Source organism: Amblyomma maculatum, chromosome 6 (genome assembly GCF_055883805.1).
Source record: "Amblyomma maculatum isolate TAMU_Amacu chromosome 6, ASM5588380v1, whole genome shotgun sequence".
In the NCBI taxonomy this organism is placed as follows: domain Eukaryota; kingdom Metazoa; phylum Arthropoda; class Arachnida; order Ixodida; family Ixodidae; genus Amblyomma; species Amblyomma maculatum.
Genome location: NC_139349.1, coordinates 122,243,438 through 122,259,589, shown reverse-complemented (window position 1 = coordinate 122,259,589; position 16,152 = coordinate 122,243,438). Strand labels below are relative to the sequence as shown.

At 41.7% G+C, this 16,152-nt stretch overlaps 1 protein-coding gene across 1 annotated transcript in view; it reads right to left on the bottom strand.

Annotated features, from left to right (window-relative positions):
- LOC146186690 (uncharacterized) overlaps positions 1–16,152 on the bottom strand; it is a 106,149-nt gene that overhangs the window by 1,884 nt on the left and 88,113 nt on the right. The window contains exons 6-11 of the mRNA XM_084608085.1: positions 14,416–14,436; positions 12,764–12,947; positions 9,733–10,026; positions 7,300–7,400; positions 3,629–3,839; positions 240–437 (exon numbers count right to left, since the gene is read on the bottom strand). Of these exons, the coding sequence (XP_084464211.1) occupies positions 240–437; positions 3,629–3,839; positions 7,300–7,400; positions 9,733–10,026; positions 12,764–12,947; positions 14,416–14,436 (1,009 nt within the window). The remainder of the gene's footprint in view (positions 1–239; positions 438–3,628; positions 3,840–7,299; positions 7,401–9,732; positions 10,027–12,763; positions 12,948–14,415; positions 14,437–16,152) is intronic.

Genomic DNA, 16,152 nt, shown 5'->3' with positions numbered 1-16,152 from the left:
TCTAACATGAAACAGACGTTTGCAATATGCGTCAGAGACATCAAGGCTTGTTTTTTAATGACGTGAATAAAACCGCTTTTAAGCTTAGAAAAGCACTTGGTCATATGAAATCGTCTTTTCGTTCGCTCGAAATGGATCGCTGTCTTCCAAATGTCTTAATATACAGGTGTTCTTGGGAGGTCTGCATCGCACATTTACGTCACAGGAACAAAGCAGAAGCAAACACTGGGAAGTCTCACCATCGATCTGCATTTTCATGGGCCCGCCGAATTTGTAGGGGCCGGCCAGTCTTTCCCGGTTGTACTGAAATGTCCTGTTGCCTTTGCAAGTCCACGTAACCTCGACGCCGAAATATCCACGCTTGCCAGAGTGGTCCCATTGAAGAAGTGCAGTGCGTCCTTTCGGCGTGACTGTGGCATCTGTTATCGTGGAAGGACCTGAAATCCGGAATTTATCAAAATATCATAACTAGTGCGAGCACATAGCGTACAGGGCATGTCCTGACTTAGAATATAGCGCTAGGCGGCTGATAATACCGCACTTCGGCATTTGTTTTGGCGTATGAGCATTATAAAAACAGATGCCACCGGTGCTTGTTGCTGAAATGAAAGCCGCTGCTGTGGCATTTAATTCCCCAAAATGATTTTCAGTATCTTTCTTTTTATTAACCTCTCAGTATTATTACTTCTATAACCGAATTTTTATGACCTTAAAAATCTACTGCTGTCATGTCTCAGTACTTTTAGAGCAGTAACTAAAAGTTCATAATTCAGTGGTACAAATATGCAATACTACAACTTTTTCTAAAAGGGGCAGCGGCAAATAAAATGCGCCAAAAAGCCTCGTGACCTTTGCTTGATGCTCCTTTAAGGTTACGAGAATATAAAGTGTCCTTTTTTTAAACCAAAACTGATAAGAAAAGTGTAGATCTGCTGCTTAATTGGAGACAGAAATTGTAGCTTTCCCGTTATATACAATGTTAATCCAATAGCGTTCGCATAGATTTGAATGTGGGAAGGCTGCCACAAATATTTAACTCTTGTCCTAATAGTCGTAGAACATTGGGAGCGATTTGTGAAGAACCAATACTACCGCAGGTGTATATGGCTAACTTTTGGAGTAAAATCTATTTCGCTTAAATGAAGCAGCGCAAATCTTTCAGGAGAGGGTAGAGCGCAAATTTGGTTTGTTAAGGCTATTAGCGTTACGTTAAATAAAGTGAAAATTCGCGTTTTCTTACCGATGGCAAAGGTGAATTGCCTAAAAGTTCACGTGAGGACGCCTAACAGACCATAGCACGTATGAGTCGTTGCCTCTGAGGACAGGAATCAAGGCAAGGTTACTAGGCGTCTCTAAGCCTTCCTTCTTCGTCCAGTCCTAGAGAGGCCAGTTATGCGCATTGCAAAGCTTCCACGCGAGTGGACAAGGTAGCGCTACTGAACCCTTCATCCAGCGCATACTGAGGGCTTATGGATGGTGCCAGCGCCACTGTGGGCAGATTGCTTTAATCAGGTGACAAAAAAAAAATACCACGGCGAGCTTTATTGTAAACTTTTTTTTTGATTTGTCGATAGATATTGCTAGGTAAGTAACACGCCTCGAATGAGTTCACCTATTTCCAAAATAGTGTATTTGGTTTCTTAGAGTAGTCGAAATAGATGGTATTCGATAACGTGCCCAAAACTGTGAGAATAATTGTGCAGCCCTACTCATCAACGTCAGCCAGTGACATGTGACGAGAGCAGCACGGGAACCCTCGCACTATTCACATTGAAAATTACTAGATTCGTTCCCATACATGTTTTCAGCCGGGGATTACATGATACTCTTCTGTTTTACGTGGCGAGTGTGACGGTGGATCTATATAACTTTCGGCACTGAAAATGAAACTACTGCAAGTCCATATACGGCGTGGCATTGCTAACACACTCAATGGACTCTTAACCAAGCAATAGGATGACGCTGCAGGCATCTCGGCCACAACCCACAGTGCAATCTATATGGCACCAGAGCTTCTTGAGCTTCAGATTCTAGCGAAATGGCACCAGAGCTTCTTGAGCTTCAGTTTCTAGCGAAAATGATACTGCAGGAGTAAACATTGCTTACCAGAGGCCAGAACAATATCATCTGGCTGAGATCATTTTCCAACCCCAACATTCTTCGCAGAGAGTGCCAAAAGCGACGTCTCCCTAGATCCCCATTAAGCGTTTAATTCTTTTTTGTAGCTACGCCAAGTGACATTTGTTGACCCAGCAGCTCTAGAGACAGCACAAATCTAGCCACTGAGCTTTAGTATCCGGTTAATTTATCCCTTGTTATGCAGGCTTTGGTGCTCGGAGCAGCTTTAGTATAGGCAAACACATAAACTTAATTCTACATTCCAGATGCCACTACAATGCTGTGGCGCTCATAACCACTCATAACCACAGTTTTAATACTGTTACATTGGGAACAACACTGGGAACATTGTTATCCGTATGCGCATGCATCAAGATATGAAAACTCTTTAATCGTCTTCTGAAATATTTGCATAGTTTTCCGTCCAACGAACAATGCCTACACAGTGAGCTTATCTTAGGAAAGAAGATATCCTTTCATAGGACCGTCCTGCATGTAAATACTTAATAGTTGGCTTTCACGAAAAACATTTTGCGGCGTTAACGCGTAAGTTCTGTCGTTGGAAATGAATTTTGCTTCTTTACAGCGCGGTTGTTGGTGGTGAGCGTGGGAAAAGGACTAAGGCTTGGTAAATAGCTACTTAAACACTAAACGTTACACCTAGTAATATTAATAACTTAATGGTAATTAAAATATAATAATAGCTTACTACTAGTAAAACAAAATAAGTGTTCAGAATGCTCAAAATTTGGTTCGCATAAGTGCTGGAAGGAATTGCTGGTTCCGCCCAGAAGTGCCAGTCAAGCGCCTGAGATTGTGTGGACAAGGGTGCCTCGCGTGGTAGCATTCGTTCGCTGACTTTATACGTTCTTGTATAGACGTTTTTACGAGTAATGTGACGTAGTGCGCTTCTTTTTTTTTTTGTTAAGTGTCGTACTTTTTACAGCTGCTACTTCCACCCAGCAAAAAATAGCGCCTTTGGCATTTCATAGTATTTTGCGTCTATACCGCAAATCTACTAACAGGCGATAAGTATATAGAATGCTATCAAAACATCCCTTAGAATGCATACTTAAGGGACGAAGCAAATTGTGGGAGAAAATTACAGAGACCATATCTTTAAATCGTTTGGAAAGTTGCTTTTAATGAGAATTGCGCATATGTGTAGTTTATTCATCACTAAGAACTATTAGAAAGTGCCCCACTGGATAATAGGTTTTGTATTGTTTTCTTTTCGACGACATTCCTTCTTCCTTCAATCGATTTTTTTTTAAAACTGCTTTCATTCAGCCATGTTTGATTGCCAAAGAAAACAACAATGATACGGTAGCAACTTTTCTCTCCACCTACCCAATGCAGCCCCTCGTATATTGCGAATTATATATCTTCATTTTTTTTTCAGGCAGTACCTTTGCATTAGTCAGACACAGTTAAGGGACATTGCTCAAATTTAAGAGACAAAGAGAAAACAAAACTAAGCCGAGCACTAAAGAAATCTAGCGATGACTACCTGTGACAGGTCGGTCGACGATGATACTTCGTCCTTGTCCGCAGCCGTACCTATTGCAGCCGCGCAGAGACGCTATATGAAGCGACTTGTCTTTGTGGGTCACTCGTAAGTAACCGCTTGTTCGAGTAACATTACGCCCGTATTTTATGGTCACATCACAACTTGAAGATTTGTTGCAGGTCCTCCACGGCTCATTGTACTTGAACCTATACTGCACATTGAAAAGATACTGTATGAAGAAGCGTTACAAAGGATGCCCTTTAACCAGCATTTCATTGGTAATTTTTCTCGTTTATCTATCACTATTATAGGAAAGGAATAAGTCACTCAGCGAACGTTTCTTCTTCAGGCAATTATAATTTTATTTTATTTCAAGTTTGATTTCAAGGACGTCAGTGGGTCTCGAAAAGAATGTGATCCACCAGCGAAGGTGAAAGACAAACACACAGATCTATCGCTGTTGTAAAGCGCCAGATGCATAAACAATAAACGGCCACTCATCCGTACTTGTTAAATGTAATTTTATATGATTTGTCTAAAAATATGCGTATTTTGTAGACAAAATTTCCATTGTGGAGCATTCACAAGCATAGGTTTCTCTGTGTTGTCTAACAACATTTTCTTCGAGGATGTTGTACCAAGCAGAGATTTCCAGAAAACATGTATTTTCCATGCACTACTCATTATGCATGCTTTTGCTGTTCTGGGCGCCGCAGCCTGTGTTTGAAATGGTGTGTCCACCAAAGAAAGATGGCCGCGTGACTGACATAATTTGCCTGATTGGTGAGAATGTAGTTTGAAGCTTCAATATATCACAAGGCGTTTTCTATTTTTATGTACATGGTAGAATCAAGCAACCCCTTAACATGGACTCGCCTTTATATCGTATGGTTTGCAGGCCACATTTTATCCATCCGGTGTGTGGCTCACTCATCAAGCCTCTCGAGTGATGAATATGAGTCGTGGTTGTGGTGCGCGGTTGCGGCGACAACATTTTATATTGGTGAAGCGTAAGGCATTTGTATAATCGCTACCCTGATGATAGCGCTGCATCTCCTCGACGGTTTTGTCCGTCTTCATGTTTCCTTTGTGTTATTCTTAATCGTGAATGTATATTGTACAGCATTAGTACACGTAAGAGCACCAAGTGGTCAAAAGATGTCTAAAGCCCGCAACTACTTCGTCCCTGATTATTGATATCAATTTGGGCGAGGTAATTAAGTCACTGATTTTCGAAAGGCGATATTAAAAGATTTCAGTTCGCACGCGACAAATATCCTGCGTTTTATTTTATAATAATGTATTCCAAACCGGAGGTTTTACAGTCCTGGCCATTGTCTGAAAAGGGACGCCAGCAAATAAATTTCTTCGGCAGCTCCAAAATTTTCACCCGGCTATTCGTAGTCGAATGTTAGAACTGAGAGTGGAGTACGGCATTTATACCTTGAATAATAGTGCATCCATAGAGATAACTTCTACAGGTAATACAAAAAAAAAAAACACCATCAATAAATAGAGGACCGAGCGTGCCTTTTTAGCTAATCGCCTTGCAACGAACATGGGTCACTTATAACAAAGAAGAACTACGGTAAAGTATAGAACTTGAGAGTAACCCTAAAATTTCTATTTGATTACTCTTTTAATTTCATTATGGTAATGCGAAAATATTTCGTTTATCTAGGTTCTGCACTTGCATCTAATTCCGGTAGGTTAAATATTCTGAGAGCACTGTGGAATCTACACTGCACAAATGCGAAAGCCTAAGCGTTGATGGGGCACACGTGCATTACAGTTGCTCTCATTCTCATTTATGAACTAAATGCACAGCCATTATTATTGTAATGTCATCCTTTTCATTATCACTAATTGCATCGTAAATGTCATCGCTACTATCATCCTCACGGTAGACAAGGAGAATTGTGATGAGCGTTTTACGATGATGAGTGGAAATCACAATGTGCGTCCCCAGGCTGGTTACCAACGTTTGACCACTTCACTTCCCTCAAGCATTTTTATTATAATACGTGAGTCTTCGTGCAACAACTCTTTTAAATTTTATTACCAGTGTGCCTTCTAAGCTATAAAACAAAAATGTGTCTTTTCTGTCTTCTTGTTCTGTACTGATGTCGCCGGCAATAAAGAAAAAAAAAATCCGGGTGTGTGGCGTAGTTGGTTGAAGTAATCGACTGGGAATCAAGGGGACGGTAGTTCGATTCCCGGTGGAAAAAGGATTTACTTATTCATTTATTTTTAACTCCTCACGGTAGACAAGAAGAATTATGATATGTGTATCGCAATCCCGAGCGTGGCGCATACGGTTAAAAAGCTCGGCTGGGGATCCAACGGAGGGGGGCTCGATTCGCGGTGCAAACGGGATTTTTATTTTTTTTGATGACGTCATCATGACGTCATTTGATTGACAGCTAGTGTCGTCGAGAAAGCGCCGACAGTAATAGCCATTAAAGGCGCTCGCCTTAAAATCGCCATAGCCTACGGATCAAACTGACTGAAAGAATTCACTTCATCTTGGCGTCTATGTGTAGGATTTCCCCCTCTTATTACGAACACAAGACCAAAAGGTCGCATTTTTCAAAGTGTCTTTGTATTAGACGAGGCCCTATATCGAAGCAAAGTAGCGCAAGTACAAGGTGGGCAAACAAAGCATGACCTGACACTTCGCTCGAATGAGTAGCCCAATCGGGCTAAGCGGCGCTTTGAAGAGAGCAACCACACATTCTCGTGCTCGCCCTAAAAATAAGTGACCCAGAACGGTCCAAATTTTCATTGTTTTTGTTGTGTTTTTTAATTTTTTAAGCGCGGCATTTCTACTATGAAGCAACAACTAACGCTCGTTCTTCTGTTCTCGCTAATTTCAATTCGTTCACGCTTTTTGATTTGACGCTTAAATTGTTAAAGCTCCTCTTTTGGTAGGGAACTTACTTCCAAAGAACCAGATGCTGAAAAGAGTTTTTTTTTGTTTTCACTCGCGTCCACACGCTACTGAAATATAAAATTTCCTGAAGAATTTTCCAAATTCTCTAGCTCATATGAATTTTGTGAAGGTAGCCACGGTGGCTACTATAAACAAAAATACTGGATAAACAAAAAAATGACAAGAGTTCAACGCTGCTGAACCAAATATTGAGTGAAAGCATTAGGTGTGGGTGGCCAACTGTTCTTCTCTTTTCTTCTTCCTCAGCCCACATACAAAGCCCTGCCTTAACCAAGCCGTATAAACGTGGCTTAGTGGCCTATAGGGGTAACGTGAATGCCAGGATCCTAGCAGCCTGATTCTGACATAATCGTACCATGTAAAACGGGAGACCCAATTTGTCAGCTGCTGCCAACTGTGCCGTGGCTCCGACCCTGCCACGCCGACCGCTTGAGTTGGGAGCCCATCTCTCGCGTTTGTGTCACGTTGGGTGTGACGTCACAGCGTCACGTGGGTAAGACGTAGGTACCGCCGCGCTACGCCGACCGTTTGAGTTGGTAGCGCACCTGTCACCTTAGTGTCACGTGGGGTGTGACGTCACAGCCTCATGTGGGTAAGACGTACGTGGCTACCGCCGCGCTACGCTGAAGGCTTGAAACCTAGAGTAGTATTGCTTTCACAACAAAAACAAGCAACACTTGCTCGTGACTACATAATAAGTGGCTTCTTTTTATCTTACCTCAAGGTAATCTACGCTGCTCTTTGTGCAACTCCAATAGAGGAAGCATGTGCTTACATCATCTTCAATGTTGACTCCCTTCTCAATATGTACCACGGGAACTGCAGTAAGAAAGAATGTGTCGATGTTATTTTGCAAAAACAAGAAAAAAAGGAGATGCGATTCAAGAAGGCTGATCTAGTTACGCAGATCAGATGCTCGGTTAAGAATTGCTGGATGCATTTGTGGCGCTCGGTTTAAACTTATTCTTGATACTTGCTTCCACGAAGCCAGCGAGCGCCGACGGCTAAGAGCATGACTTCTACAACGTAGGGGTGCCGCGAGTCACCTGGTATCACGTCATGGACACCTTCGCTGCGCAACCGGGTGAGAGGATAAAGCGGTGCGGCTCCCCACAGAAAACCTTTAGAGGAGAGGTGCGGCGAGTCACGCGGTATGACGTCACAGACACTCCGCTGCGCCGCATGAGAGTCAAACTCTCGTTGCTAGGGGACCTTAAGGTTTGGCATTGGAGAGTATAGCTTGCCCTCTAATAAAATTTTCTTCGTCGTCGCCTAAGATCTTTCACGTCCGAAAATTCTCAACACTTGCAGGTATAGTGACTCAGGTAAATTTTGCAATTTTACAGGAAATCTTGTTAATGGCCTTACATAGAGCAGTCTGCGGAGCTTGCTGTGAGATCGCGCACTGTTTGGAAGAAATGCATGGCTCTAGACCAATGGCTATGCTTGCATGCAAATCTAATCAGCGCTTGTGTAGGCTCTTGAACTATGGATAGCAAAGAAGCACTCTGACAATTTTTATTCTAGGATGAAATAGCCGATGGACTAAGCTAACTGTGGTAACTAGAGCTGGTCGTCTTCGGGACTCGGCAATGAAATGAGGAAATAAAAAAAAACAAGAAATGCAAAAGAAGCATGGTGAATAAGATTTATGCCACTTATGTTTGGCTGTTTCAACGCTTTCTCTACGATTGTGTTTTGCTAAATTTCATCAAGAACCAAAACTATAAGTTAAGCCTGATTACCTGATTCTAGAGGCGGATTCACCTAAATGTCCTTGTTTCTTTCACTGTATCAATATAGACGACATTCACATGATATAAGAACTCTAGAACAAAAAATACGAGTCGGATGTTTGTATTTATTTATCTATTTATTCTTAGCGCAAATGCCCTTGTTCCAGCATTGAATGAGGGGTGGCGTGTTACAATTCTTTGGCGAGCCTTTCAATGAATGCTTTGTAGAGTGCGGGCTGGATGAGCGTACTACTCTGCGTCGGCGAGAAGGCGATTCCAGTCCTTTGCTGTCATGCACGAAGAAAGCCTCTAGATGCACAGTAGTATTTACGTATGTCGGGTATACTACTTTATTGTGATTACGTGTATGGGATACGTGGTGACAAGGTATCGTGGCACATTTTCCAAGTGACGAGTAGTAAAACTTATGGTAAAGACAGCCGGGCTAATCTTCTACGTGCTTCAAGGCCAAGGAGATTAGATTTTGTCTTCAGATTAATAACCACTTGTATAAAATGAATAGTCTGAATGAATAAACCTTGCTACACGATTTTGTATCAATCTGAGGGTGAGGGAAAGGTTTGACTGGTGAAGGTCCCAAACAGCACATGCGTATTCCAGTTTGAGACATACGAGCGTTAAATAGGCCAACAGTTTTAAGCGTTTTTCGGCGTTTAGATTTGGTTTCAGCTTGCCGTGCAAATATTTCGACATTACTAGCGACATTGAAGCCAGCGTGTGCCTCATATGATCGCATACGCATATATCATGTCACTATCGTTTTTCGGCTACTAAACATAACTAGATATGCACTGTATAGGAAGTTGATGTATAAATCATTTAACCGGTGTAAGCTAATTTAGCGCTGTGATAATTTTACAATGATACCAGGAACAGCAAATGAATAAAATAACTTAAATGCCTATTTCCCTCTTTGGAAGAATGAGAATGGCTTCAAAAACGCTATTAGAAGCCTAATAATATTTGTATCTTTATATCGGGGGCACAACTAGTCCCCAAACAAAATCTTATTCTTGTGAATTATAGTAAGAGTAATTTCACCTAGGAAAGCAGAAACATGTTACATGATTTCCTGAATATTTTGCTCCAGTAGCTTCACCTTTTTGCTCGACAGACTGAATTTTACGCGCACGAGGCCGAACAGGAGGAGTAAATATTTGTAAAACATCGTGACGTGTATTGCAAACAAATTGAAATCAATAGTATTTTAATAATTAATTCGCTAAACAATATTATTGTTTGGCAATTAGCTGTGCGTCTATATTGTTAATTACTGGAGTAATGTGAGCAACTTATCAGTAGAAAGGTTTTGTTACCATGTTCCATCTGTCACAAAATCAGCCGATTGGTTATTGACCACTGCCATGCTGAATATGAACACTTCACATACTCACGGTTAGTCCACGTCTTAACGACTGATGTAGCTTCAGGGCCTAGCACTTCCTTCGCTGCCGAGTCTGTGAACACTGCGCGCACTTCGATTCTGGTATTGCTTGCTGGTTTAAGACTGCTTACAGTCATATTCTTTTCTTTGGTGTAGACCAAGACACATCCGGTGAAGTTAATCGTGCAGTACCGCACCCGGAAGCCGTTGTAGAGGCGCTGGTCACGCTGAGGAAACTGCCAGGCAAACTCGAATGAACTCGCGCCTGTGACTTCTGTGCGGGTGATTATCGGCTTCGGGATAGCTGAAAGAAACAAGTGGGCTGCGTTACGTACGTAGCAATTGCAGGGCACATTGCGTATAGAAGGTAAATAGAAGGTAAATAGAAGGTAGCTTAGTCCAGTGGCACAAAAGGACAATGAGGCTCATACCGTATAAACCCATGACAATATTGCTCAGACTAGATTTAGTCTCTCATACTTGGACTTTTTCGTTCGGTTTCTGATGCCAGGGGGAGGACCTCCGATTAGTACCGAGCCGCGAGACTGAGATTAGTGGAAATTCTAAAATACCGGTGTGATGTGTATTATACATTTGCATTCATATCACCAGCAATTATGACCATATGAATGTAGTCAATTTTGCCGTCTAACCATCTAGCTATCTTTCCTTCTAGCTGCTAGCTGAATCTCCGGAGTGACAGGTACCATGTAAGAACACTTTTTTCATTTCCTCCTGTAGTGCTCGCTCGAACACGCATTTGAAAGAAGGTTGGTTAGTCTCCGTTTGCTATAGTGCTATATTTTTTTTTATGTTTTTTCCCCATCTATTTTATCCCTAAATTCTGTACCGTATATTGTGCTGCTCATACTTAAAATTTCTGACCCCTTTTCACTTGATTACTAACCTCAATGGTTATTTATAGTTCTCTTGTTTACTTCGAAGGACTGGAATGAATACTACTGTGTAGCGGAAATATTTCCTTTTTGTCTTATACCCTAACCTCTGCGTCACGTTCGCTCTAATATTTACGTCGTCTTTCCCTAAAATATTCTCGAATAATGTACTCACTCTTCTGATTTAGTAGTGATATTGACGGAATCTAATTAATGAGGTAGACACTTCCACTTCGTCGGTAACACGTCGCTACAAAAATCAGTGGATGAAATGACACTGCCTTTATGACACACACACACACACACACACACACACACACACACACACACACACACACACACACACACACACACACACACACACACACACACACACACACACACACACACACACACACACACACACACACACACACACACACACACACACACACACACACACACACACACACACACACACACACACACACACACACACACACACACACACACACACACACACACACACACACACACACACACACACACACACACACACACACACACACACACACACACACACACACACACACACACACACACACACACACACACACACACACACACACACACACACACACACACACACACACACACACACACACACACACACACACACACACACACACACACACACACACACACACACACACACACACACACACACACACACACACACACACACACACACACACACACACACACACACACACACACACACACACACACACACACACACACACACACACACACACACACACACACACACACACACACACACACACACACACACACACACACACACACACACACACACACACACACACACACACACACACACACACACACACACACACACACACACACACACACACACACACACACACACACACACACACACACACACACACACACACACACACACACACACACACACACACACACACACACACACACACACACACACACACACACACACACACACACACACACACACACACACACACACACACACACACACACACACACACACACACACACACGCTATCCAGGTGACCACCTCAGTCGCAGCGCAATACAGGGCAGCTATTTTCTACAGATAAAAAATTGGAATATTTCACAATCTTTTTAAGTAGCGTCAGCAGTAGTTACAATGTTCCGAATATGGATGGTGTAGACTTAGGGTCACATTGCAGACTGATTACAGAAATTTATTGAGTGCACCTTTCCTGACCTCTTCTAGCAGCTTGCTGCAGCTGCAAATGTCATGCTTCATGTGCGTTTGCAACGTGTCGGCGAACGAGTCATTTCTATGTTAGAAGCCGTGGTTTCATCTCGCTAGAGATAAGCGAACGTGCCGCTTTTGTTGCACTATTTTTGTTCACGCGCGAAGTTACATTCTAGCGTTTTCCACAATACTGACATCAAAAAGGCAAGCTGCATTTGTGGGGTGCATTGAGGAGGCCTGGATTCGTTCTGCGCAAGTACTGCATCACCATTAGATTTGATAGGCTCATTCAGGATGAAGATTCGTCATCATTTAGTGGCTCTGGTTAAAGCGGTTATAGAGAGGCATCTTTTGTAGCGCCACTGTAGTCTCCCGTTAAGCGAAAGATGCCCGGGGCCTTGGATGGCACCTCACCTACTGCGTAATTTTTGTTTGAGGAAGGTCAGGACTAAAGATCTATGACGGAAGTGGACACGCAAGGAGGAAGGTAAGATGTTCGCACATCATTTCCCACTTAGCACCACTGCTTATCTTGGTTCATTATTTCAGCGGAGATGACACTGCACGTCACATAATTCCAAACGTTATGCGCATCTAAGCATAAAGCTTTAAATATGCTAGATATCAACAAATTTTGATGTTGATGTACATTCTTCTTAAGAAAACCAAGAATTTCATTGATATATTTTATAAAATGTAGGGAACAGATCAACAAATGAGAATTTCTAAAGCTATCCAGCTAGTGTTTCGTCATTTCCTGCTACGGTGACCGAAGCAGCCGTCGATGCTATCAGGGTTTATCTGCATTCGTGTACGCGTTGCAAATACGTTAGTGAATGTCCCGTTAGAAATGCAAATGTTTAGAGGCTTATGCTTACCTTTTGGTGGTGTTCGAAACGTTGCTTTAACAGCCTTGTTACAGCTTTCTTCGGAGCAGCCTTCCAGACTTACCTCGTAGTAACCCCATTCTTGAAGGTCGGTAGGTAGGAAGCTTTGCGTCGTATTAATTGTATGCTTTCCGTCAAATTTTTCGGTGCCAAAGATGCGAAAGTCGCTCCTGCCCTGAATGGAACAGATGATCGCCGTGTGAAGACAATACTACAGTAATGCAAAACTTCATCACAGTGTCACCATTTTAGGGAGCCTTGCGAAAACACTAAGCGGAGATAAATGCCTAAAATAAAATATTATTAGAGATAGAAAAATTTTGATCGACGATATTAGGTGATGTTAGTCTTCAGCAGAATAATACAAGCTAAAAAATCGTTCAAGTTTCTTCGCTGCAGTATGCGCTTCAAGTTATTAGATTATTTGTGTTCTCAGATGTGTGTTTTTATACGAATAAATAAGAAATCTTCATTTAACCATTTTGGAGAAAAATATTTCGTAATATTCATCAGCGCTTGTATACCTAAATTATCCAGAAGTTTGTTTGTTGCTGCTGTTACTTGAAACGCAGTAGTAGATGACAAGTTTCCCGGAATTATCGTCTCTTGGTGGCAGCACTTGTTCGGAGATGACTGTGCAGTCATAAGATGAAATTGTAAAGGATAACTTCTTTTGGGGAGTTGGCTATGACTGCGAAAATCCAACAACCAATCTTTCACGCTCTGCGTGGCAAAGAAGATGGAACCATTGCAAGCAATAATGAATTTTCCAACGAAACCTTCATCGTCTGAGTGATTCATGATCAAATATAGCCTTCCGAAGAGGTCAAAGTTTCGCACCGTTAATCGCCATCAGCTAAGTACCTATACGCTATAATAGTATTTTGAGATATCCTGTTTTAGTACGTTGCGTCATTCAAAAAGGACGCTTTAGTGGGTTTATTTTGCCCGATAAAAAAACTAACAGTTCCTCTAACAGATCTGCTAGAGCTGGGGCCTTCATGTAAAGCTTTACGCTCAAACAAAACCTCGGCTCATACAGGATGTGTAAAGTCGCTTGTGCGACGCATTTTCGCAACTTCACTCCACATGGCTGAATGTTCTCATCGATTATATGGACGCATCATAGCGAACTGTATACCTGCATATCGTTCTATGGCTTCATATTACTCATCACAATGAAGGAAAGTGATGACAATGTCCGAAACATGTGGCGAAATTCTAGGCGTATAAATATTAATTGGACAAAGGCAAACCTTTGGTGAACAGTTTTGAACATTAGTTTTAGTTCTGAGAAATCTGTGGGAGATTGTAAGTTACTGTCACGCATCTATTGCTTGGAATTATGTTTTCTTCCCTTAACATGAACATAATGCTTAAGAAAGAGGGCGTGTGCCATTTGTGAGGAGTTAAAACTACTAAGCAAACAAACTGCTTGAGTTATCTCTAAAATCGCAGAAACGCAGAATGGTCCCTAGGGTGCATATTTAGATATTTTTACTATAATGGCCACTCTTAATATTTAAAACAATATAATGTCAGCAAACAAGAGCCGCGTAATATATTTGCTAGCTCGTAAACGTTGGTGATGCTTTACTGTTCTTAATGCCGTATTACCACGGTAGAAAAGTCCACGTACTCACTTCATCAATGTAGGTGGTTACCTGAAATCAAAGACATCAATATAATTACGAAAAAATTTGGATTGTTATTCGGCGATTAGCTAGTCAAAGCAACATTTCACGACGCTATTGCGGCAGCTCATCTAATTGAAAACAACAAGAGTAAAGCTGTCGACTTATATTAGTAGTGCGGTCTCGACATAAGGTTTCAAGCAACGTGGGGAAAGGTTGAGGAATTTAGCAAGAGAGGGGCAAGTAAACATAGATTATGATTGTAATTTATATTTTTCTGGCAGCCTCATAAATATAATGCTGGAACACAATATAAAACAGGGAAAAACTGGAATATAAAATAGAACTATGAAATGGGAAATGCAATAACACATACTATGTAGTACGTTATGAAACAACATCAGTGACGCTTTCAGCACACCATTATCAAGTTCTTGCAATAGGAAATAGTTCGTCGCAGGAATGGCATTTAAAGCAGTTAATAAATAGCGGAAAGTAGGCGATGTTAGATGGTAGCTTATTTACACAACAAACCAAACAAATCTGTGAGTTCAGTTGTGCAGTATTTTGATCATACAGGTACTACATGAATTAATATGGCAGTTTTCTCTCAGATATTGTAAGGTGGGGTTTGCTTAAAATATATCTTGCTGATAAGAAATCTTCGGAAATACTTATATGAACCAAATATTGAATTTATTCCTGCCTTTTTGCACTAACTCGTTCCCTTCAACCGCGGTGAAAGATATGCGACACAACAGCAGAAGGCATACGCCCAATGATTCGCCTTTGAAGGGACGAGTATACTCGCCGTGGAAGCTAATCCCTTAAAGAGCCCCCACGTTAAGTCAGGGTACATCAGGCTCAAAGCGACGACGGTGAACATGATTATGAAAACGCTACCCTTCGCCTGCCTAATGGACTCCAGCACATGTTGAGAAAGAGAAAGCGAAAGACACTACCGGCCCAAATGGGCTCGCATATCAGTTACCCCTGATTACTAGACCGAAAGGTTAGATTAAATTAATTTTTTAGTGAGTGTTAGCATTCATGATAGTTTTCTTTCGAAACCTAAGCAGGCGGGCTTGCGAGCAATTTCTGTTTTAGTTGTAACGTGTTACTGATGTTCCTGGCAGTTATAATGATATATTTTCCAAGCAGCAATTTTTTTATGCCTCTCTATGTACGCCATATTCAGTTGAATGAATGGGTCACACGATGCCTGCATGATTTCAGGTAGACAGAACTATATGTTTGTAGGCAAGGAGGCGGATAGATTGGATGAACAACCGCAAATAGTCTTCTCATAAAAACAACTTATGAAAAGCGTTACACATTCCGATACAAATATGTCTATTCCAGCTAAGATCGTTAGAGTTACAGAGCCTTAGATTTTCATGAAAACATCTAGGTATAGTCGGCAATGACTGCCCTAAATATTTCATCCTGAGCCTTAAGGTGTCGCAAAAAGCGAATTTTAAAATTTTAAGCCTCATCCCGTACGCTTTGGCTCAGAGTGTAGAGCGCTTGACGTCTGAACCCGGATATCCAGAAGTGCACGTGTATGAATGCCATGTGTTTAACACTATCCGGCGTGCTTCAGTGCCGCTGCCCCGATGTTCTGAATTTCTTTGTGGCCGTAAACCCAACGAACAAACAATTTTACTCAACGGAAACTCTCTTGCACAAAGCTCATTTCTTGCCCCCGCTCTTCTCGTGAAGAGGGATTAGCACAAGATATATACT